The 25734-nt window shown below is 40.5% G+C and overlaps 1 protein-coding gene across 8 annotated transcripts in view; it reads right to left on the bottom strand.

Moving 5' to 3' along the window:
* Positions 1-5739: 5739 nt before the first annotated feature.
* The window catches only part of kif13ba (kinesin family member 13Ba), a 45641-nt gene continuing 25646 nt past the window's right edge, over positions 5740-25734 (bottom strand). For 3 of the 8 annotated variants that reach the window (XM_035958263.2, XM_055011388.1, XM_035958262.2), the window contains exons 10-39: positions 25009-25121; positions 24444-24555; positions 24066-24278; positions 23874-23984; positions 22046-22180; positions 21397-21527; positions 21090-21176; positions 20605-20795; positions 20219-20498; positions 19547-19709; positions 19291-19446; positions 17356-17505; positions 16008-16133; positions 15329-15502; positions 15025-15182; positions 14713-14845; positions 14400-14555; positions 14177-14276; positions 13917-14043; positions 13721-13776; positions 13506-13630; positions 13124-13399; positions 12878-13030; positions 12668-12745; positions 12512-12562; positions 12195-12351; positions 11237-11367; positions 9079-9141; positions 7494-8079; positions 5740-7308 (exon numbers count right to left, since the gene is read on the bottom strand). In XM_035958263.2, the coding sequence (XP_035814156.2) occupies positions 7103-7308; positions 7494-8079; positions 9079-9141; positions 11237-11367; positions 12195-12351; positions 12512-12562; positions 12668-12745; positions 12878-13030; positions 13124-13399; positions 13506-13630; positions 13721-13776; positions 13917-14043; positions 14177-14276; positions 14400-14555; positions 14713-14845; positions 15025-15182; positions 15329-15502; positions 16008-16133; positions 17356-17505; positions 19291-19446; positions 19547-19709; positions 20219-20498; positions 20605-20795; positions 21090-21176; positions 21397-21527; positions 22046-22180; positions 23874-23984; positions 24066-24278; positions 24444-24555; positions 25009-25121 (4698 nt within the window). In that variant the 3' untranslated portion in view covers positions 5740-7102. The remainder of the gene's footprint in view (positions 7309-7493; positions 8080-9078; positions 9142-11236; positions 11368-12194; positions 12352-12511; positions 12563-12667; positions 12746-12877; positions 13031-13123; positions 13400-13505; positions 13631-13720; positions 13777-13916; positions 14044-14176; positions 14277-14399; positions 14556-14712; positions 14846-15024; positions 15183-15328; positions 15503-16007; positions 16134-17355; positions 17506-19290; positions 19447-19546; positions 19710-20218; positions 20499-20604; positions 20796-21089; positions 21177-21396; positions 21528-22045; positions 22181-23873; positions 23985-24065; positions 24279-24443; positions 24556-25008; positions 25122-25734) is intronic. The other 5 variants (XM_035958265.2, XM_023292480.3, XM_035958266.2 and 2 more) reach the window with 5 other exon arrangements.

Below are 25734 nucleotides of genomic sequence, written 5' to 3'. Positions count from 1 at the left end.
TTCACTACCAGGGCCGGAAAATACATTCTAGTCCAACACAAGTCCAAAGACAACAAATAGAAAATCTGATTCCATCGCAGGCATCTGTTATGGTGGGTTATAGTTTCAATGATTTTCTAGTTGTCTTGTATAGAACCCTGTGTGGAAGAAAGGCCTTTTTCAGGTTTTCCAGCAGCCACTAGGGGGCAACACATCAGCCTTCCTCACACTCAAACAGTAGCCATATATCTGCATCAATGTCAAGCAAATTCAAAGCAAGCTTTTGAAATATCAAAAAAAAAAAAAAACCACAAAAAAACTAACATTAAAATAGGCTTGTTTCAATGAACCATTGTAGCGTGAACAAACTAAGCTGTGCAGAGTGGACATGTACAGGCTGCGTTACCTATGGCTGGATTAAAGCATGGAGGAAGGTGGAAACAAAACCACAAAACCTTGAAGAAGAAGGAACAAACAAGACTTGGTCATCCATGAGTGAAAAATAGAGGTTGTCAGGAACTGTTTTCAGTCAGCAAGCTGTAACTATTTATTCATGACAGTTTTGATGGTATTTGACATGTTTTATACTGTCTAATGTTGAAGACAATGAAAGAAGTGGAAGCAGCAGATCAGTCAGATGAGTTCATCGTTTTCTATGTGAAAACCTTTTTGAAAAAGGTGCTTCTATCTACTGGGCACTTTACCTCTTTTTTGAAAAAGTTCAAAATACCTCAATTTGGTTCAAACAATGTAAAACTGGGGACCTTTTTAAAAAAAAAGTCATTTGCTGTTTCATTTAACTTTTTCGAATGCATTACTTTAAAATGCGCATAAAAATATGATATGGAAACACAGGTAGTAAAAAAAAACAACAACAAAAAAAAAAAGGATTCTGTGATTCTGTGACCTATTAAACAACTCTTTTAGTAGAGACTCTTTCAGTCAATAAACCAGAAAGGGTTTCCATGGTTTTGGAATGACCCTATTTTAAACACAGTATGCTGAGGGTTTACTGTGAGTACAGCATGTTCAGTTAGAGAGCTGAGATAGTTCCTGCTAAAACCAGTCTGGTTCCAGGTTGAAGGGCAAGTTAAGGCAGGAGCTGCTCCAGACAGGTGATCCTGTAGTTGGCACAGAACTACAGAAATGCAACATTTTGCACAAAGATATGGGGTGTATCTAAGAAAAATAAAAGCACTTAAAACAATAAAAGTCAACAAAAAGGAAACACTGTGAAGGGCTGAAGACTCCTAGAGATCTGTATAGGCTGGACTTACACTACGGTTCAAAAGTTTGGGGTCACTTAGAGATGTCCTTAATTTTAAAAGAAAATCCATTTTTTTCAATGATGATAGCATTAAGTGATTCAGAAATACTATTCTAGCTGAAAACGGCTGATTTTTAATGGAATATCTACATAGGAGTGCAGAGGAACATTTCCAGCAACCATCGCTCCTGTATTTTAATGCTACATTGTTTTAGCTAATGGTGTTGAAAGGCTTATTGGTGATTAGAAAACCCTTGTGCAATTATGTTGACACATGAATAAAAGCGTGAGTTTTCATGGAGAACATGAAATTGCCTGGGTGACCCCAAACTTTTGAACCGTAGTGTAGATCCAAATCACATGACATAAAAAGAACTGAATGTGGTTCTAATGGTTGTTATCACATAACTAACATTGCTGGCTTAGCCCTGACCTCAGAGGTGGAGAGGTGGAGACCACTGAAATGAATATTGACTTTGAATCTATCCTGATCTAAACACTCTTGTTGTTGTGCAGCTTCTTGGTAAAATGTCTTGTTGCTCTGAGGATGATGTGCATCTATTTTAACTGAGGGAAGTTACAGAGAGGGTGTGTGCTGGAAGTAAAGACACATGTTGTCATATCTTATCACTATATGTGAGCTTAGTTCCGCTGTCGTGTAAAACATTCCCTCACAATTACACCAGTTTCTGTTATTTTGACTTAATATAGAGTTTAGCAGTGAGTCAAGGACTATAGCTGAAGACTACTGCTCCAAAACCTCAAAATGTTAAACTGAGAGAAGAACAGGTAACTTGAGGACACCGGTTCATAAAAAAGGTTGTATTTTTTCTTCCATATACATGTGTTCCAGTAATGAACTCCTCAATTCCTCTGGAGACTTTTGTGCAAATTAATAATAGACACATTGATATAAAAACAGTGTATGGAAGATGGTCACATGGTTTCTGAGGCACAATAACATAAAAAGGACATCCAGAAGCCTGAAGTGATCTCAAACCCCTATAAAGGTGTCTGAGCAGAGACCAGGTTGGGAAAATCCACCAGCCACAGACCCTGGGACTTCTTAAAAAAATTTTTTTTTTTAAATTTGTTTTTGTTTTTTTTTTAAAGAGAGCAGGGAGGTCAAAAGTTTGTTGCTCTCAGCAAAAGTCCCAAGAATTCAAAGTGACGTGACAGCTGGTGGTCATTTCCCATCTTGGCAAGGACTCACAGACATGACTGAATCAGAGCCAGGTCCACCCAACAGTCTCACACACACTACACAACCACACACAAGAAAACTTCACGTCCTTCCTTCATTACCACCTAACGGTTACAAACCACAACATTATATAGATATATACAAAAATGAACTAACCCAACAAGAGTCCCACCTACAAAACACTTCACAACCTGCCAATCGATGACATACAGACAGCCACCAACCAGAGGACTCCAGTGTCCTGGGCTTTAAGGCCAGACAATAAATACACAGATAATAAACTAGACTATGGTGATATACTGTGCCTCGTCTTATATTTCAATTTACTGCAATTCCAACATTATAGTTTCCTCATTTCTCTTTAGAATCAATACATAATTGATTTTCACACAGAAAATATTCTAGCCATCTCTGCTTTAAGGCTCACATGACAAAGTGCCACTTTTGTAGAAATTTTATCATTATGTCGGCCACTAAACCAAAAGCTCTGACTTCAGTTTGTCCATTTGAGTCTCAAAAACAAACTATTAAAATTCAATCGAATGCACAGTAAGAGATATAGAGCGTTAGATTCAATCAATTGATCCATTTACAGTTAAATTTACAATGCTAATAGCAGCAATTTCCATGAAATCATTTGTGCAATATTTATTAAAATAAAAAGGCTTTATCAATTTTCATGCGATAAAGGCATGTGTACAAGCATTTAAATATAAATAGTAAAGTCACGCCTCTCAAATTAAGGAGACACATGATAAAATGAAGAAAAGCATGTACTCATGAAGATGATAGTGTTTGGTCATACTGCCGGTGTTAACAGCCCACAGTACGCCACATGATGCATTTACAAGCATCGTTACATCAGAGATTCCTTAGTATACATGGACAAACTGAATGTCACCATAGAAACAGCTACAGACAGCAAAACCTCCATCAGCAGACATCAGGAACATGTCAACTATCAGGTTTGTTCTCAACAGGAAATACATTGAGAGTTTCTGTTGTAAATAAGATTACATTGTAAAGTGTCCCAAGTAAAGATGAAGTATTCATTTTCCATCTTTAAATCATCTCGTCATGCTCACTTAGTGAGACAGCAACACTCCGACACTCAGACTGACATTTATCTTAACATTAGGTAAATCCAGATATTTAGTGTAGCAATTCCAAGAAGAACTGTCAAAATCAAAACAGCAGAAGCCAAGAAACTTTTGGTTTCTACAATGAGTCGTACTCCAAAACTGTTAAAACTACATCTCCCACAATGAAACCTCATAAATGGTGATAGAGCCGTGGTGACAGGGATATTTCTCAGACCTATAAGGCCCTTCCTGAGCCACAGTAGTTATCACAGTATGAGTAATAAACTGAGCTTCATCTGTGACATAGGTGAAATGGTCCTGTAGCGTATGGGTCATTCCATATGAAGTCAACAGCTTTTAAGAAAATTTCCCACTTGACCCGCTCAGATTTTTCTAAATTTTTACATACGTATAAAACATTATACATGATGGAAAAATCCAAAATTTCAAGGCTTAATTGTCAAGAGTTCCAAAGTTATGACCATGTGAAGTAGGTAGGGGGTACCCTAAAATTGCGACCAAAATTAAGACTTGAAATTTTCTGCTATTTTCAGGCTTCTATAACTTCTGAACAAAAAGAGCTAGAGGTCTGAAATTTTCAGGATCATTTCATAGGAATCCATAGTCCTAAGAAATGTGAAAATATTTACTTAAAATTTATAATTGCATGTTACAGAGAATGACAAAGTTGAGATTTTATCCATCGCGAACTTCTAAAATGCTACTTTTGGCCACCTGTTACACAAAAACTAATCATCCTGTTCATTATATATCTTCTTTACTCTGCAATACATACATTTAAACACTTGAAAATCCCTAAGTTTTCTGTTATATATGGCTAAAATATGGGGTGAAAACATGCATATTTAATTTGAACATTTAACATAGAAGGATTTATAGAAGCAAGTTGTGCTTGGTGTCAAAGTTTAGGGCAATTCCTGTACTTTCAGATATTGACCTTTGAATCCAAAGGTCGGACAGATATTTTTGATTTTTAGCTGTTCATATATCATACATAATATAACATAGGACCTTTATTTTACAGACATCCATTCCCTAGGTAGCCAAGATACAGCACATAAAATTTCTAATGAATAGGATGATTAGTTTTTGTGTAACAGGTGGCCAAAAGTAGCATTTTAGAAGTTCGCTATGGATAAAATCTCAACTTTGTTATTCTTTGTAACATGCAATTATAATTTTTAAGTAAATATTTTCACATTTCTTAGGACTATGGATTCTTATGAAATGATCCTGAAAATTTCAGACCTCTAGCTCTTTTTGTTCAGAAGTTATAGAAGCCTGAAAATAGCAGAAAATTTCAAGTCTTATTAATAGTATTCAATTTTAGGGTACCCCCTACCTACTTCAAATGGTCATAACTTTGGAACTCTTTACAATTAAGCCTTGAAATTTTGGATTTTTCCATCATATATAATGTTCTATAAGTATGTAAAAATGTAGAAAAATCTGAGGGGGTCAGGTGGGGACCACTTGATGAAATGATATGTAATGACCCTTATGGAAAAGTACTGCAGACACATGTGTAGGCCGTCTACATTAAAGCAAACAGTGCTGCTGTGTGTGGCAATGAATTTCCATAAATGAATGCAAAGGGATAAGGTCAGTAAAAACTTTAGTTTGTGTGGAATGTTTTCAAAAAAAACAAAAAAAAACAATTAAAACTATCCCAATATCTGCCACATAATCTAGTATTTTCTTCAGCAGATATGTCAGGAATGTGTCAGTCAGAAGTGAGGCTGGGTTTAATACTTTCCCAAAGTGTACTTGGATCTTATTCTCCCAGAAACAAAGACCAAAACTTTTTTAAAAGATCAAATGCATAGAAGCAAATTATTTCTCTTCTCAAGCTTGAAATATCCCACACCAAGTCACTTTCTTTTCCTTAATACATACCCGTGCCCATTGCCACCAACACACTTCTAAAACAGCACCTCTGGGTGTCCAAATGTCATCACTGACTTGCAGAGGATGACCAGGGACTTTGTTTACAAGAACAGAAGTCATCAAATATCTTTGCATTACCTCCGCTCCTTTGAAGAACAGCCCTCTGTCTTGCTGCATCATAACCACAGACACATTCTGTTCACATACAGAATCTTTTAATCCAACGTCTCCAGTGCAAAATTGACTTTTAAAGCCTCCCAGTACAAGCAGCTCGCTCCCATAGTGGCTTTGTCTGATGAAGACACGACTCTTTCGGTTCTACACAGCTCATCTTTAACACCAAGCACGACAACAATACGAACTTACTTGTGCAACACTGTACAACAATTAGAAACACACACACAGACACGCACACCCCACCTTGTCCTTTCCCCTCTGCAGTCCCTGAGATCACCTCACACTTAGCACAAGGCATTCTTTTCAACATAAACACAGCTAACAGAAATTAAATATCCAGAAAACCCAATGCAAACCAAGCCATGGTGAAGGCACATTCTGGGAGGATCTATCATCAAAAGAAAGAGTCCAGGAGGGAGAGATGAGTCTCAGTGAGTCAAGGGGTGCGTCTGCACACTGGATGTGGAGAGTTCAGGGGAGTGGCAGCCGTAGGGGTGAATTCTGGGATATGGAGTCTCAGGGATACAAAGTAAAGACATAATATGCAGGGATGCAAACACATTCCATGTGAAAAAGCATTCTGTCACAGAATGACTAACATGGTTTGAAGTTTATATCACTTCAACACCAATTTAAAATAAAAAGTGTTTACAATTTAAGTGGATCTATTTCCTCATTTACAAAGAACAGAAATCATTTAGCTCAGAACGACATGGAGGGAGAGTGATAGAGTAAAAAAAATAAAATACATAGAGATAAAATAAAGATAAAATAAATTAAATAATAAACTATTCAACCTTTTCCATATTGATTTAAGCTTCTCAGATTGTGGCTATAAATCTGTTTGACCTCATTTTGATTTTCCCCTTTAGATATGAGGGATATCAAGAATGAATCATGAAAGTAAACAATAATGAAATAGATAATAAAAAAAAAGATCAGGCACAAAAAAACATTAGCCATCATCAGACTAGAAAAGAGACTTTTTTCACTCTAAAAAAGGTGGTTTTTTTTCTTCTCCCAAACAAATGATAGGCTCTGACCTCAAAACAGTGACAGTTTGCATCCCTGTATATCATTTCAGAAAGCACCTCTGAGGCAAATCATCCAGCCGGCAGAGTCTATTCACTTCCCAGGTCCAAATAAGTCCCTCCATTCACTCTCAGCAGTCTTCCCACTGACCGCTATTTTTACTTTACATCATCTTCCCACATGATAAACAGTCCTTCCACGGACTTCTACATACTCTGCACAGTCTTTCATCAACTTACTTGCATTTGTTCTGATGGGTCTCTTCACTGTCTTTATTCTATGTCCATCCATTTCCTGTGAATGAACATAGTGAGTGTAGTTTCCAACTATAGGAGGTTAGGCAGTAGGTCAGTTCTGATGTGTGAGCCTCTTGCATAGCTGGGTGGAGAGGAAGAGAGGAGGAGGAGGACTGTGGGGAGTTCATCTCTCCCATCCAGCTCCTAAATTTTTGTCTCAGCTGCTCCAAGACTTACGGTTCTCCCCCCGACGTGCAACAATAGCTTCTCCTCTCAGGATGGGGACGTGGGCGGGAGGGGCAAAGTTTCCTGTCTGCCGACTGGACCGATCCCGACAGGACAGCCGATCTGGGCGGACCAGCACCCCATAACCTGGTTTACAGTGGAAATACCGTTGACCTCCAACTGAGCCGTCATTCTTACCTACAAAGAGAAAACACTGAAGGTCATCACCATCCATCAGAAGCCATTGAACATAACGGTGAAGTCAGTTCCACTAATCAAAGGCATTAGTACAGTACTGCAAAAAGGACAATGCCAAAATCTGAAGAGGTTTCTCATATATTTGTATCATTTGGATGCACTGACCCTTGTAGTTGTACACCTACCTACAGGAGTGTCCAGCTCCACCCCCACCCACACTCCTTCAGCAAACTGCGTCATTCCCACGTAGCGCACAGTCCCCGCCTTATTGCTTCCTACTGTAACATACGCCCCCTCTGTCAGCCAATCAGGGAGTACGTCGTCATGACTATGCTCTTCATCATCCACCAAGATCTCCAGCCTCTCAAAGCTTTCACCTCCTCCTCCTCCTGAGTTTACCTGCTTCTGTTCGGAGGAGATTTCCGCTGTGATGTTGTTGTGATTGGCTGAGCTGTGGGAAACAGGCGGAGCCATGACGGCCATCTTGGGGCCACACTGAGAAGGAGAGGTCACAATATCGTTCCTGTCAGCACCCTGCTGCTGGGGATTTGTGAGTAACGTAGTCTCAGCAGCCATGAGGGAGGAAGACGAGGAGGAGGGTTGGAGAACGTCAGACAGGGTAACTGTAGAAACACTAGTGGAGAAGTAGCCGCTTGATGACTGGCTGAGGGGGCTGAGGGGGGTGGTGTCATGCGGGTCATGCACAGGAAGAGGCGGGACCTCTGGGAACTCTGCTCGTCTGTCTTTGGTTGGGGGCCGTAGAATAGCAGTCTACAGGACACCGTGGATACCGCAGGAACAGAAGGACAGACGAGAGCATGCAGACAAGGCAAAACAACAAAACAACAATCAACAATAAGAATCAATCTCTCAGAAAATGTTGCAGTCCCAGTTTGTCTAATAGGACAGACTCTGGTGTCAGTTATATGGTTTTTGGAGGACCATTTGCAGCACCTACTAAACTTTTCTGTCAACACTGGCAGCCACACATTGGTTGGCTGCACAAATAAGGCAGTCACTACATGGGCTGCTGAGTGAACAAACTAGAAGATCTTAAACTACGCATACTGCTAAACACATCGAAACTTCAAGTGGAACCAAATCAAGAACCAATGTGGAACCAAAATTACAAATGAATTAAAAAAAAATAAAAAATTAATCCATCATGAAACAATTCTGACATATTCTGACCATACATGCATTAAAAGTTCTTGGCTAGTTTAAGTGTTACTCCTTTCTATACTGCCCACAAAGAGATCTCTTTGTACTGCACTGTAAGTGATAGGAAATAAATTCTCATCTCCATTTTGTTATAAAAAGTTAATTCTTAAGTTAAGCTGAAGCTATCCGAGTTTGTTTGTTAACTAAACGATAAAACAAATATGGAAATTTGGTACTAAAACAACTGTAACTTAACAGTATCATCTATCACTTACATAAGGTTTAATTTACTTGTTATTAGTTGGAAAAATGATGAAAGACATTGCTGACTTGCAATGCTAGAATATTATATTGTTAAGTTTTGGATGATTGACCCGTTTTTGACCATTCTGACTCTTGTAACCTTATGGAAGTGCATGACTAAAATGCGGGTGTATGGACAGGAGGAAGTAATGTAAGCAATGTTCACAATGTGCATATGAGCAAGTATATCAAAAAGATTTTGTATTGCCTGTAAGCCCACAATAAAATCAAAGTTACTGAACAAACAAGAGAAGCAATAACGAGAGGTCAGCAAGTATGGAGAAGGAGACCGAGGCAAAAGCTCACCGTCTCAGACTTGACTCGGCTGTCGTCCCCTCCTGATGATGTCACGATGCGAGGCACATGCTGCTGAGTAACAAAAAATGTCATGACAAGAAAAAAAGAGCACATGTATGCACACACATACACTTTCTTCACTGGAAATTTACAGGTGGAATGAGTCTAGCATAATTTTAGACACATTATATACAGTCATGAATTTACATAAACTTCTTGAGACCAATGATTCCTAGAACGTAATTTTCTATAATTTAATGATTGGAACACGTGCATCTTTGTCACAAAAATCAATCATCCACTTTGGTTGTATCACAGACTTATAAGTCTTCTGGAAATATGACTGCTGGGTGTCATAACCCTTCAAATAGGCTATGGCAAAAAATGGGAGACGTATTGCCAGCCAAAGTGTTGTTTTATTAAATAATACTAAGAATAATGAGGTGAGGTGTGTGAGTCAGTGGTATCAGTGGTGTAGCTGTGGATGCACGGATGTGATGAGAGATGTTGTCTGGTGTAGCAAGCAAGGGTGGAGAGAGACTGCGACAGAGCTAAGGGGTTGGTCATTTTGTAGCCTGGGAGCACTGGGCCAAAGCACCAAGCAGGTAGGATCACCCACTCAGTCTCCAGCAGTTTAGGGAGCTGAGGAAATAATCCATAATATGTTGACAACCAATGTGCCCAAACAGTATACTGGGTGGGGTTGTCACATACAGTAGGTCAAAAATATACATACAGCAATGCTAAAATTTTGTTAAATGTCCCTTGGTCTTTTCCACCTCAACAAGGTGCTTTTGGTAGCTGTCCACAAGCTTCTTGTTGTTGTTGTATCTTTGACCACTCCTCTTCTCATAATTGATGCAGTTCAATTAAATTTGTTGGCTGTCTGACAGACTTATTTCTTCAGCACAAGTTCTTGATGGGGTCTAAGTCAGGACTCAGAAGACCCCAGTCTAAAACCTTATTTCTAGCCCGATTTAGTCATTTCTATACCACTTTTGTCGTGTGTTTTGGGTCATTGTCTTGTTGGAACACCCCTGACTGTGACCAAGATCCAACCTTCTGGTTGAAGATTTTAGGTTGACCTGAATAATGTTGAGGTATAATCCTCTTTCTCCATTATTCAATTTACTTCATGTAAAGCACCAGTTTCACTGGTAGCAAAACAGTTCCAATGTATAATATTACCACCACCATGCTTGGCGGTAGGTTTTGTTTTCCTCACCTTCTTTCTTTCTGTCTATTTCTGGTCACTGTGGTCAAATACTTCAATTTTTATTTTATCTGACCACAGAAATTTCCTCCAGAAGGTCTTTTCTTTATCCATGTGATCAGCAGCAAACTTCAGTCGAGTTTAAAGATGCTGCTTCTAGAAGAACAATTTCCTTCTTACGTGGCAGCCTGTCAGCTCATGGTGATGTAAAACACACTTGACTGTGGACACTGATGCCGGTATTCCAGCAGTTTCTAATTACTGCTTTTGGTCATTGACTCTTGACCATCCTGACCAATTGTTTCTCAGCAGCAGGTGATAGTTTGTGTTTTTTTTCTGATCGTGGCTGTGATACAACTGCGCAATGTGTTTTATACTCAGACGATTTTGGGATCCGTACCGCTTTGAAATGACTCAGAATGGCTCAGAGAAGCCAACAGCTATAGTCATTCATTCTGACTCATGCAGACTTAAGAGGCCATATGAATAAGAACATTTGATTAACACAGCTTTCTACATCAACAAAGCTGATAATTTTAGTTGCTGTATGTATATTTTTGACCAAGCAAATTTTGTAATATTTCCAGAGGAACTGTAACAAATCAATGAAAAAAAATCAATATCCATAGTTTTTTGGGGTTTTTTTTGCAACAAAGCCTCATGTGTTTCAGTGATTCCATCAGATAAAACTACTATTTTTGTATAATATAAAATGTTTTTTTTTTATTTATATATATACACACACACACACACACACACACACACACACACACACACACACACACACACACACACACACACACACACACACACACACACACACACATATATACACAAATATAATTTTGACATTTATGCCTCTGAAATAAATTAGGTCCAAGTGCCTATAGTCAATGTCTTCCCCTGGATGAAACAAAGAATTGCATTGTACTTGATTAGTCCACTTCTGCTGACCTGCTGGTTGTGTGGTGAAGGTCTCAGCTCCTTCTTGTCATCTCGCACTGGAAACAGAGACTTGAGCAGTTTGGGCATCTGAGGAACCAGCGCTTTAACTGAAAGATAAGAGGCAGCAAGTCCTGAACGACCTGGGGAGGGGAGGGAGGGAGGGAGGGAGGCGAAACGAGAGAGATGAAAGAGAAGGAGGAGGCAGAAGAAAGGAAGGAAGCAAGGAAACAAGAGGAGGTCCAGGAGGTAGAGGAAGTGTGACAGATTAAGACAAGGATTTGAAAGCGTGTCCAGAAAATGGCAAAACCCCCACAACACAGTGATAGACTGACAGAAGAAGCTGTTCATAAAACACACTGACACAGAGATGGTTGGTGTATCAATTACGATATGATTTAAAAAACATTCACACTGGATTCTGTAGTAGAAATTAGTAAAAAATTATTAATTCTGTTCATTGTCAAAACAGAATTAATCTGAAGAATGTCACAATTACATCTATCCTGACTGACATGGAAAAGAAATCACTATGAATCAGCTAGCTGGCAGTGAAATATTCAGATTCATCAGAGCAGACATTAAAAAGCTTTGGTCATGATGAGAAGAGTGCAGAGAGGCAAAAAGCAAAGCAAAATGAATGGCAATAACTTGCAAAAGAGTGGACAGATAGAGATATTACACAAGCAATGCTCCTGCAGGGACAGACAGGAAGAGACTGTAGACCCAGCATTTAATGTCAACAATGAAACAAGATGGTGTGGTAAAATGTGGTGTTTAGGAACATCATTCTAGAGGAGACAAGATGGGAGGGTGGAGGATGTAAGGCAGGGAAGAGAATGTCTGAAAATGAAGGACTGCTGAGATCTCGCTTTTGTAAAAATGGCTGAACCCAGGTAGGAAAAAGAAGAAAGGAAAAGAAGGATGAGTAAGACAGTAAGACAGTGGAGAATTGAAGGTGGACATTTACCTTGCTCTGGTTCCTGGTTCTGTGGAGAGGTCATGGCAAAGGGAGTAGGGGATGAAGAGGGGGAGGTGGAGTAGGTGGAAGGGGATGAGGCTGGGCGGGGGAGGGTCCGGTGAAACTGAGAGGGCATAAAGATATCCTGCTGACTTTCCCATCGACCCTAAGAAGCAGACAAAGGAGGAGATGACGGGGCAATTATTAAACCATCTGAGTCAACATGTTCGACCAAATCAGTCACTGCTACATATGAACAGATTGGTGCGACACATTTCAAGTGGATCCACAGTTAAACATAAAATTCTGTTGTTGAAATGTACAACCTTCTCATCCAGCAGGGAGGTCGTGGACAGGTCTTGTCTACTTCCAGACAGCTGAGGAATGGGATGGACAGAAAGCATATTGAGAGAATCCTGTCATATTGCAATGTTATGGGGAATCATCTCATGCTTTGACATAATAGTGTATTTCTATTTTACCCTGTGGACAGATGGAGAGCTTATGCTCCGTCTATTACTCCTTCCTCTGCTAGTCAGCTGCTCCTTCACTGCCACCTCCTAAAACACACACAGCACATTTTTATCTGATTAAAAAAATGCTGTGTGTGACTGCAGGCCTGCTTATTGATCAGTGGATCATATTTCTGTCTTCTGAAGATTATGTACAGTTCTTTGAGTGTGTTCATCTACCTGTCTGAGTCTATCCAGAGTCAGGATGTTCTCCAGACTCAGGACACTGCGGAGGTATTTCTCAATGGCAGCCTCGTCATCACCTGACTGGCCTTTGTGTGCGCTGGCAGCAAGTCGGGCCAACAACTCCCTGTCCTCTGAACCAGGAGTGTCCTACAAAGAAAAAGCATTATGAAGATTTGTCTTTAATAATCCACCCTACTAATCAGGACTCTATACGCCAGGTATTTTTTACCCCTGCCTTACCCCAGGGATGTTGGAGACCACCTCAAATGTGACCCCACAGCCAGGTATAGTGCTGCGGGTTGACATCCTTTTAAGAAAGTTGTGGGCAAAACCCTGGCGGCCCGGGTTAACATTGACACAGATCCTCTTTCTCAGCACTAGTTGCATGTCAGCAGGGTGGCTGAGCTGAATCACCACTCGAACGGTCAGATAGACGCGCTGCTCCGGCCACGCTCCCCCACGACTGAGCTGAGGACAGTCATGGACAGTAGAGTCCCACGATGCTTCTGCTTTCACCTATAAGTCAACAATCTCAGTTAATACTAGGCTAGTTATAAGGAAATGTTTTCTTAGTGTGTTCCAACACTGCCTCAATAAATGTCTGCTGTAGGCTGATCTTTACCTCTCCATCGTAGTGTTTGACAATTTGGAGGTCAAAAAAGTCGTCCTCATCCTCCCCACTCAAGGTGGCATCCCAACCTCCAGCCTCAGGTACCTCAAACTGGTCTTGGGAGCTGAGGTCATCAGCTGGGGAAACAACACAAAAATACTGAAAATGTACCCCTGAGTACAAAACATGTTAGTAAGCATATCGTACTGAGCAAAGAACTTCCGTACGTTTGAGGTTCAGAAAGAGGACAGGAGTGTGGGTCTCCATGCCTGGTAAAGGAACCCTGTGAACAAACACACAAGGTTATCAACACATCCTTAGATGTTTGTCTGCATCTTTGTGCCTCCAAGTGGTAAAGTCTGGAAATCACAATGAAATATTTAACAAATGAAATCAGAGACACACATCTTGCAATGTGTTTACCATTCAGCGGGTGCTCCTGGAATGCCGCTGCCAGCAGAGGGCACCATGACCGCGTTTCTTTCTTCTGTCAGAGTCAAGCGCCACTCAAGCAGCTGGGCCTCCCTCTCCGTGTCATCCTCTGTCTTTTCTGTACACAACACTCAAACTTAAAGCACCTCTTACACTGTAAAGCACAAAAATTTACTTGGCCTTTTAACTGGCCTGATTATGAAGACATTGACAAACTGTATACCAATATAACTCTGAGGAACAGAAAGTACCTGCTTTGATAACCAAGCTCTGCAAGTGCTGGTCGAGGTATTCCTGTCTCTCGGTGAGAGTAGCTAACCACTGCCGCCGCAAACGTTCCAGATCTCTTTCCTGTAAAATAAACCACTCAGTTAAATATTGTATTATCTGGTTCACTTTAGCTCTATATTAATTTCAGATGTTTAAGATATGGGGTGAAGAGACTGTAGACAGAGGTGTATTAAACTGGTTTACCTGGTAACTGTCCATCTCGTCTCCTTCCTGGTTTGGTGTAGTGTTTCTGATCTCTACACAACCCACTGATACTGCAAGCACAATCTCTGCTATCAGAGGCATTGTGCCCGAGTCCTGAACTGAACGCACATCTACCTGGATTCGCCTCGACTGACCCTGGAGATGAAGACGGAAGGGAAGGTGAGGCAGGACACCGAAGGTAGGAAGACAAGACACTAGTCAGAATATTTGGAAGCTAGCTTTTCAGCTGAAGTTTGCTAATTCCTCCTCCTGCAAACAGGTTGGCTGCGGTTATGATGGGGCTTATCCTTACCTGCCGAAGCTGGAAGATTCCCCCAGTCCGCACGTCTCTGGCTGGGACCACTTCCACTGGGACAAAGTCTCCGTTCTCATTTATTTCCAAGATTTGAATCCATAGCTCCAGGCGACGTGTTACCTCACTCCACCTGTAAAAACAGGCATTATTCGCACACCTGGGGCCCATTTCAGAAAGCAGGTATAGTGAAAATTTAGAGTTGGTCAACTCAGAGTTCAGGTGTAAATTCTGCATTCAAACTCTGTTTTCTAAAACAGGAACTAAGCATCTTGCTGAATAAGAGTGAAAGGTGACTGCAGTTGTGTCTACCTATCTCGTAATGTGCGTGTCTTGGCCTGGATGATGCTGAGGTCCCACAGGGCAGGGTTTCTTCCTGCATCAGCCTGTCTGTGTCCATACACCTCAATGGCAACTGCCCCTTCTGTGAGGTACTCAATGAAATCCTCAGTTACTGACACCGCCATTTCCTGCAATATGCAAAGAGACCAGTGTCATACCAACAACATATACGTGACCCCTCCCCTACTACTGCTAACCCAAATGCAGCTTGTGAAGGCTTTTAGGTTTGTTGTTACAAGGCTTTTAAGATTCTTATCCACACCACCCTGTTCACCTTGCAGCTGTCAAACACCACCATGCAATGCGGGTCCTTGGTACTGGGTGACGAGGATGATGTGTCAACTTCAGGGGCTACAATGATGGGCTCAGGCTGGTCCCAGAATGAATACTGACAGAAGACGAAGTTGGACAGATACTGAGGAAGACCAGTGGCTTGCAGGATCTTAATCTGCAGAAGATACATGAGTGAAAAGACATTCAAACATTCATATGTATTGACACACACACATATATATACATATACATATACGCATATATACACATATATATGTATACATACATATATACATACATATATATATATATACATGCATACATACATATATATTTTTTTTTCTCAATTTCAATTCTATCAAATTAAAATGAAACATCAGCTTATTTTTTTGGCCTTTTTACAGCTTTATTAGATAGGTGCAGTGGAGACGGACAGGAAAGGAGGGAGAAGAGTCGGGGAAGACATGCAGCAAAGGGCCACGAGCAGGAATCGAACCCGGGCCACTGCATCAGGCAAGCCCCTGTACATGGGCCGCCTGCTTAACCCGTTGAGCTATTCGGGCGCCCACATCAGCTTCTTTTTAATAAAGAAAACTAAATATACTTAATATTCCTTGAAGTTTAACACAAAGTACCAAGAATGATTTCAAACCACTAAACCAGGTCTAATAACAGCTCACCATGCAAACCAGTTTGCGATCCTGAACTTCATTGTCTTGGTTGTTGTCAGATTCATCTCCTCCAGCCATGCTGTCGTCTAAGCCCCCTCCAACCCTCACAACCTCCACATGCAGGCGCCCAGCAACCTAAAGACCAGAGGGTAATACAGAAAAAACAGACTTTACTCCAACTATACCTAGAAAATTAGATTAGACAATTCTATGAACTACCAGTGGAGAGACTCATCTGCCACCATTTCAACTCATATAAACAACAAATAAACAGACATGACATTTCTAGTACATAAAAACTAAATAAATAAGTCATTTGATACATAATTAAAAGCTGAATGGTGCAAATGATCTACCATATCTAAAAGCGTTCATTAAAAAAACCAAATACCTTCTGAGTTGTTCAGTAGAACACTGAAGCATAACTAGCCATGAGTCCAAATTTTAAGTCTTTTAAAAACATTGTGTAACGGAGGACTTCCAAAATACAAAACCACCTTTAAGCCATACTTGTCTTTTCGATCGTAATCTCAAGTGTGTCTGGATTAAGGCCAATGAGTGAGCCAGCCCTCCTAATCACCTTATTGATCATGCTTTTATCATCTACAGTGGTGGTTTTCCCTCCAGCAGAGAGTAGCATAAAAGAGGAAACTGGCTAACATTTCCTGACAAAAACAAGGAGACGTTTGTTGTTAAAATAAAAGGATCTAAGCCTCCTCAAAAAGAATTGTTGATTGATTCTTCTTGAATGCAACCTCACTGTTCCTTTTCCAGTTTATTTCTCTGACCAGACAGAGAGCAATGGATTTGTAAGTCTGGACTATCGCTATCTGCTGACACTTATCACTGGAAAGAACTCTTCTTTCTTCCTTCTAAAATCATCAATGAAGTCTTCAGTCTTTCCCACATAAACTTTCAAAAAATTTGCATCACTAGCTGAAAAATAATTGAAAATCTCTTTTGCAGAGGGGGTCATTGCCTTGGTTAAGTAACCCAATACAGCAGTATCATCCAAAAACTTCTGAATTTGACAAAAAAAAAATGTTGACACCTGAGTCTGCCCATAGTCAGTGGTGTAGAGAGTGAATGAAAAGGGGGATAAGATTGTTTCTTGTGGGCCTCCTATTTTAGTATATAAGATAATGTCACGCTATTATCAAGCCTGACAAGACTTGGTCAAGGTAAAAGATGATTTGAGACCCAAGCAATAAATGTGTTGTGCACTTTAAAACACAGCAATTTGTTAGCAAAAAGGTGTAGATGAAAATACTAAAAGCACAAGAAAAATCAAACAACATAACACTAACAGGGATAGGTCTGTAGGAATTAAAAAGTTGAAAAAATAGTGCGTGTCTACCTCTCCCTTTTGGTTGATGATAGGAACAGCATACTGTAGCTTGACATCGTAGAACAGACAGGAAAGGAAGACGTTGGCAACACCTATCAGACTATGGTTTTCCTGCTCATCAAAGAACGGGTCCGCTCGACGGAAATATGAGCGCATTACCTGAACATGGAAGAGAGGAGAGTTTAACAACAAATGCAGTGCTTAACAAATATTAAATATTTTTTTATTCTTCTGTAATGGTTAATCTGCCAGTATGAGCAAGCTCTTTAATCTAAATGATATCTTAATGGTAAATACAATTATTGTTGTTATCTCTGAATTATCAAATCTACTGTTTTACCAAAAAAAATGAAAAAAAAATAGTAAAGCACATTATTATTTTTTGATTGAGATGTCAAATTACAGTTACTTGCTTGCATTCCTGAATATAAAACATGTTTTAGTGGTTGTATGTTATTTTTGATTAATTTCTGAATTCTCTGCGAATTCCAGTCGCTTGAAATTCCTCACTTCTGTGCAAACTGGAGAAGTGTAGGGAACTCACTGAGAAAGAGAGTCTGAATTAAAGCACTTCCTGATGCCGCATGGTCTTTAAGTCAAACAGGGCAAGACATAGAGATTCTCCTCAGTGTGGTCAAGTATGTCTTGGACTCAATTGCAGAGACTGGTACTTAAAAATGCACCAAGAAAGAGGCCGAAAACTAAAGCTAACTGAAACAGATGTCAGGCACCTCAAGATTTGAAGTACTAGAGACAGAAGGAAGACCACTGATGATCTTCAGGCAGAGATTAATGCTTCTAGATCAGAATATAAGAAAGTCTCCAGAATGACCAGAAGCAGACGACTGAAGGAACAAGGCTTAAAGGGAAGAATAGCTGCTGAGAAGCCATTATTGAGGCCTGCAAACATCCAAAAATGTCTAAAATTTGCCAGGTAGCACAAATACTGGACTGCAGATGACTGGAAGAAGATATTCTGGATGGACAAGTCCAAGATTGAACTCTTCAGTCAGCACCGTCGTGTTTATATCCACAGAAATGCTGGACAACGTTTTGATGCTAGATGCATTGCATTCACAGTGAACCACGGTGGAGATTCCATTCTGGTATGGGGTTCTGTTTGTGGAAACAGCATAGACACATTAGGATGGTATCATGAACAAGAAGGTCTACTACAATATTGTGGTGCATCATGGAATCCCTTCTGGATTGAACCTGATTGGTCGTGGGCTCATATACCAAAAAGACAATGACCCCAAGCATACTTCAAAGCTATGCAGAGACTACTGGACCAAGAAAAAGGAGTCTGGAGTACTGGAACTGATAGACTGGTCAAGTCAAAGTCCAGACTTGAATCCTATTGAACAGACCGTGGATTTATTGAATTCAAAATTAGATTGCACAAAAGTTTCATCCAAAGCAAGTCTCTGGGAACAGGTACAAATTATTTGGAACTCAATAATAAAAGAGACAAAAAAGGCATCAAGAATGCAAGCTGTTATCAGGGCCAAAGGAGGTCATACTAAATATTAAGATTTTTGGTTAATATATGTGAATAAAGACTATTTAGTTGCTCCAGTTTGTTATTTGTCTAATAAATAACAATAAGATTTTTACTTTGAAACAAGTTTTGACAGATTTATACAATATTTGTGTTCTCTAGTTTTTATGGTGGTCTAATAAATTTGTTAAGCACTGTATGTTTTATGATTTTAGGAGCTGACAAAGCAGTAAACCCAGATTTCTCATTGCGATTTTTCTTTATCATCAAGTCCATGACAATGTTGATAGCGTGCGCATTATTGACCTCACATTCTCCCCCCAGCAGATACTCTCATTTTTTTAGTCAGAGTATATACAACACTTCACACTGGGGTCACACGCTTAACATAATAAACCATAACTTATTTGTTCTTTTTTCTTAAATAAGTCTGTCTGACTCACGGGGTTGTCTTGATCATGGAGGTGGTACTCTTGCCATTCCTGATACAGCTCTCTCATGTCCACCAGACGGTTCTCCATCTTCTCCAAACTCCAGATCTGTTTCCCTCGACAGCGTCGTCGAACCTGAATTGCTGGCTCACTCAGTACTGCATCCCTCTACACATACACACATAACAGACGTATTTAGATTACGGGCTGTGGGAAAAATAGACGACAGGACACCCACACATGAGGTGGTAATGTTTGCATGTGAGACCTTGCGGTTTGCGTTGAGGTTGTCTGATGGGATCTGCAAGGTGACTCTGTATTCGGTGTGTCGCTCCAGCTCCTCAGCAATGAAACATGCTTCTTGCACCAGCAGGTTTGCTTTCACTATTTGCTCCCTCAACCTCCGCAGACTCCTCACCAACACCACCTCTCTGCACGAAGACAGGAGGTTATAGACAAAAAGAGGAGACAGAGGGAAGAAGGGATGAGGAAAGGTTAAGTTTGCATTTGTTCATCAACACAACATGCGTACACACACACACACACACACACACACACACACACACACACACACACACACACACACACACACACACACACACACACACACACACACACACACACACACACACACACACACACACACACACACACACACACACACACACACACACACAAATAACTGTTTCTCTGTCCCCTCTATTGACATAACACATTCCCTAATCACTTGACCTAAACCATTAGAACTGAATTTTACCCAAACACTTACCCTAACCTTAACCTAATGCTAACCTTTAATGTACAACCAGATTAAAATCTTTAGAAAGCACTCTGGATCTATTGGGACCTCAATTTGGTCCCCAGGGTCACAGGGGATCCCCATGGATTGGCGTACAGCCAGTTGAAAGGCCCCATGAGGACATAAAAAACAAATATACACCTGTCCTCACTCCACTGTCTCAGTCTGCTCTGAGCGCTGGTTGAATGGCTCATCCCTCCAATACTGAGTCTCTCCAGGCTGCGGTAGTGAGACTGCTGTCCTGAACTTTGCTGGCCAGATGTTGGCCCTCCGGACTGGCCGGTGGACAGACGGTCTGGGTTAAGCTTCTTGCGGAGTTGCTGGAGCTCCTGCTCATACATCTGCCTCTGTCGCTCCAATGCAGAACGTTTCTCTTCTTCATGCTGCCTCTCCAGAGACTGGAGGACTGCCTGCATGGGGTCTGACCCGACACAATACAGAGGAGTCATTAAACACAGACAGGAAACTAAAGGACTGATGTTCTGCCAAGCAGGAAATTGACATTGTATTGTCTGAACACATCTTACCATTGTTGCCCAAGGCCTTCATCATGACCTCTGTCTGGGCAAACTCGTAAGAGAAGCTGACTTCACTGGACACCTCACTGGCTGTGTCACCGTCTGCATCCAGCTGTTCACTGCTACCACTGTTCTTCATTACGCCTCCCTCACCCTCCTCATCCTCTGCTGCCCGAGATCGGCGCTTAGGCAGGTTGATCCTTTAGTTGGGATAAGCACGTATGTGAGTGACTGAGTAATATTTGATGCAATTTTACTAATTCCAAGAGTGAATAATGCACAACAGGCTGACTAGATATAAACATAAATTGGAGACATTAAGAAAAAAATGTGTGTATTAAAAAGAGGGAAGAAAATCTAAAATGTCAAATGGTAAATGACTGCGACACAATGCACTGACAAATATTTTCCTTCGTATTTATGAAATCTAGGAATGAATTTGAAGAAGGTTAGAAAAATTTCAACTGTACACAATTTAAAAACAATAAGTTTACCGAAAAAAGTGGTTGTTTCCCCAGAGGATTCTGTCACCATGATGAAGTTGCAAAGCGCTGGTTACTGGAGAACCATTAACACATGTCCTACAACACCAGCAAACAAACCAGCAACATTAGGTGACAGTGACATTTATTTTTTTAAAACTTGTAATAGAAGCAGTATGAATACACTGATGGCAATAATAACTCTATAGGTAAAATAACTTCAGTGCTGTTAGTGCCTGTGTGGTTCCTCCCATAGAGCTTTAAAGACAGAAACATTTTCCATTTAGTCTTGTTTGTTATCAACATTGGCATTACTTACCGAGCATTGCGGTACGAGGTGAGGATGACAGCAGCATCTGCCGTAATATCAATGACACAGTGCTCTGCCTGGATACCCATCCCGCACAGCTGGATGTCCTGAGAGTCTGCTGAACCCACTTTTGTGTGTTGCTGAGACACAATGTTCAACATGTTAAAATCTGTTACCAGTTGAGTCAGACAAACACATTTTAACAAAGTCATATGTAGAGAAGCAGAGTTTACAAGGTTGTAAGAGCTTTCTGTTTGTGCTATAGAAGCAACAGCAACTGACAAACTTTAGTTACCCATGCAATGACCACCTCAAATTTGTCTGTTTTAATCTTGCCCATCAGTAATGTGATAATTTTCTCATCAAAGTTGTGTTGTGCTTCAGATGTGGTACAATATAGAATTAAAATCCCCTCTTGAGAGTTCCCAATACACAATGCTTTTCACAAGCACCGTCACATTACAACTGACTCCTACTCAGCCAATTATAAAAACAGAACTTCAGTTTCTATTTTCTAAATGTGTGTAAATATTTTCTGACAACTCAGTTCAGACGTTTACACAGCAGAGGGACTTGAATTAGTGTAATACTAATATTATTATTACAGTTAAGGAATTAATTAAAGCATGATGAGCAAAGAATGCATGTATGTACGTACCTTCAGGTAGTACACAAGCAGTTCATTGAGGGCAGGATCAGCATTAAGGTTGACAAGAAAACTTTTATCATCTCCAACTTTGATCCCTGAAGATTGGAGAGAAATACCCAGACTCTCCAACTGCTTCTGGCGCTCCTACAAACACACACAAAGAAAAGCATCATAATTATAAATTTAACAGTCCCTCCAGGATTTCGCGGGTGTTTCTTGAGATTGTTGCGGCTGAAAATGCCTGAATTCGCGCCAGCTTTTCTAAAAAATTGCGATGTAAGTTGTGATGTTTTAAGCTTATTTGTTGTGATGAAATTGCGGGAGACAGTGATAGTTGCTAAAAAGTTGCATTTTTTCAGCTTTTAGAACATGTTACAACATTGTAATTGACAATATTTATTCCGAAATTAATTCTTTAACGCTCCAACCCATTTACACAAAAGCTGGCATACCATGGTGGGAAATTAGCAGCAGCCAGATACTGGCTTAACACGGAGTGGTTGGTAGATTTAAGGCACAAGATGATAATTTACTATGGAATGAATCACATTTGGACATATCTGTCAGTGGCTTAAAAAGTTAATTTCATTTCCTGGCACACACGTATTCACACACACGTTCATGGCTTGTCACGTCAATTAACAAGAAAAGCACTCAGAGAGCAGTACTCCACCAAGACTGTTCATTACCTGACCCTGCGCTGAACACAGGCGTGTGTTATTCATGTGTAGATACAGAATTGCGTGACCTTAATATGTAGCGGGCGGTGGGAATTGATGGGACTCAGAAACACCCCCACAATGTAATCAGTTGTTCCTTGTATCATTTCCGATACGTCCACGGTGGTGAATTTGTAGTAGGATCGCAATGATGTCATCGTCAGCAGGCCGCTGAGGTAGCGTTTATTTGTTGCCATGGTTAACATGCCGCTATCAGACGCCGCGCCGCTATCTCAATGGGAAATCCTTAGCAAATCCAGACTATAAGTCGCATCACTGCCAAAATCTAATCACTTGGTCCTTGTGTCATTTCTGACCTTCCCTGAAAATTTCATCCAAATCCCTTAGTCCATTTTTGAGTAATGTTGCTAACAGATGAATGATTCACATATGCCGATCGTCACATAACTCCACCGTGTTTCTTGGTGGAGAAATTAATCTAACTTCCCTTCATTCTTTCAGAGCTCCAACAGATCTGAATGCAACAGTTTCCATCACGGTGATTTGTCTGGTCTGTGGTCCGCTCTTTTCAGCAGTTCTCCTAATATGCTTCGTGGTAGAAAAGTGTTTATCAATCGATGATTTTTTTTTTTTTTTTGTATTCCACAACAATATTGCACGGGTGTAAAACTGTTTACTTCCGCTTTGGTGAAGAACATCAGGGAATTAATTGTTTTTCACGGTCTGTAGCAGTAATTTTTGTTGGTGAGAGACATTAGAATCGGACGTCTGCATCTTCAAACCAAAAAATAAGAAAGTGAATTTGGTGACGTACGTGCATTACGGTTGCGCTGTGGACTGCTATGATTGGTGGAACTCACGGAAGGCGGGCCAAAATTGTGGAAAAGTTGCGGCGATTGGACAAAATATCAAGGCTGAGCAGAATTCGCAGAGATTGGTTGAATTCGTGTGAATTGCAACATCGCAAATTCCTGGAGGGACTGATTGAATAATCCAATATAAAAAAGATGTTAAAATCAAAACAAAAGAGTCTTCCTACTGCAATTTGAATGGGAAGACTTTGAGCAAATACCCATTAATAAACAGGAACTGATTTTGTAGAGTAGCTCAATATGTTTGCCTTACCAGTTACACTTTGACATGAATGTGGGTCTTACCTGTGCAATCTCCTCAGTTTTGCGGAGCTTCTCCTCCCAGGTGACGGTCATCTCTTGAATCAATTTTTCAGACTCTTCCAGACGCTCTTTCAACTCTGGAGCTTTCAAAGACTGGAGAAAAGACAGCGGATGGGAAAAGAGGAAAGCAAATATTTCTATCTTGTGATTTCCAAGCTTGTGAAGACATCTCACCTCTGCCTGGGTCAGTTGTACTCGTAGTTTCTCTACTTCCTCCCGGAGCTCCCTGATGATGCGAGCATTAGGGTCTTCATTGACAACAGCGTGATTAACGATGCTCTTTGCTCGGTCAGCATAACGCAGCGTAGAAAGCGTCTCCTCATAGTTGTCTGCTGCTGGACTCACAGTTGCAACCATTGCTGTGCGACTGTTGCCACCCAGGCAATCCTGGAGTACACAGGAACATTAAAGAAGAAAAAAGACAAAGGGAAATGTTCGGGCACCAATTCTGAAAAGATATATATTATATAAGAAAATTTTTTAAAAAAACAGCACAAACAAATCCAATGTGTTTGTTCCTATGTCTCCAGTGGACATCTATTGTACATTTACCTTTAGCAGCCATGTCAGAACAGAGTCTCTGTAAGGAACAAACTTGGTCTTGTTCTTGGCCGTTCCCTGTTCAGCCAGTGCTGAGATCACCAAACCTAGTGTAGTGAGAGACCTGGCACACACAAAGACACACAAAAATATCAGGATCAACTGTCTTTGATGTCCTTTCATGTACCTGATCATGGGTTTATATCACAGTCTTATTCTTTTCTCTATTCACCTGCTTGGATGCTTCAACGTTAAACTTGTTACAGACTTTTCCAGACCCATGCACTTGTACCAGAATATGATTTTGGTGACAGTTGTGTTAAGTCAGTCATGTCGGGCAAGTAATTTGTGTACACTATGAAAGGAAACGTGTTACAATATTCATAAAAATATAAAAACTTGTTCACAATTACAGCTTTATTGGCAAATTATGTAAAAAAAAAATAAAAATCTTACAAGTGAGATGACAATGCTCTGCGGTTAGGAAAAAATTATGAAGCAAAGTAACACTGATAAGGTGAAAACATCTGTGGACTGTGAACTGTGTTTGTGGATGTGTTTAACTGCTTCTGATTACTTGTTGATGTTGCTTCCCTCCTTTAGTCGCTCTCCTGCTGCTCCAGTTTTTGCTGCTCGCTCACTTCCAGCCAAGTCGACCAGACTCAACCGACTCACCTTCTCTCCACTCGTCTAAAACAAAACAAAAAGAAAAACAGAGAAAAAAAAATCTGAATATTGCTCTGTTAACTACTGCAACCTATTGTTTAGCAGAATAATTTTAAAAAACGCTTCCAGAAAGCAGTATGGATGGAGATGTAGCTCCAGCAGGGGTTTTGCAGCCTGATGTGGGTTTAGGATTTTCCTTTCTGTTCATTCAAATGTAACCAGATTCTGTTCTCCTTCTGACTATTCATTGGTATGTCAAATTCAGGGTAGCATGCCATTTGACAATGAGCTGTAGAATGTCAAACCTGGTCTGCAAATTATGAATAACCAGGCGCCTATGCAGCGTCCTACAGTGCATAGTTGGGGTGGGGATAGCAGCAATCCCACTATCCCCAACCCAACCCCTCCTGCTAGCCCCCACCCACATCATTCCCACTCTCACCCCAACCAGTCGAGACAGATGGCTGCCTTCCCTGTGCCTGGTTCTGTCTGGTTTTGTTTTCCTCCCCGTTAAAAAGGGGTTGCTTGGTGACTTCCCACTGTTGCTGACAATTTGCTCATAGGGAATCCAAAGGCAAAAGTTGAATTGTTGGGTTCTCTGCTCCTTGTTTAAATTTTTAAAGGTCTGTACCTCACT

This window comes from Amphiprion ocellaris, chromosome 1 (genome assembly GCF_022539595.1).
Source record: "Amphiprion ocellaris isolate individual 3 ecotype Okinawa chromosome 1, ASM2253959v1, whole genome shotgun sequence".
Classification (NCBI taxonomy): Eukaryota; Metazoa; Chordata; class Actinopteri; family Pomacentridae; genus Amphiprion; species Amphiprion ocellaris.
This window is presented reverse-complemented; position numbering and strand designations above follow the sequence as displayed.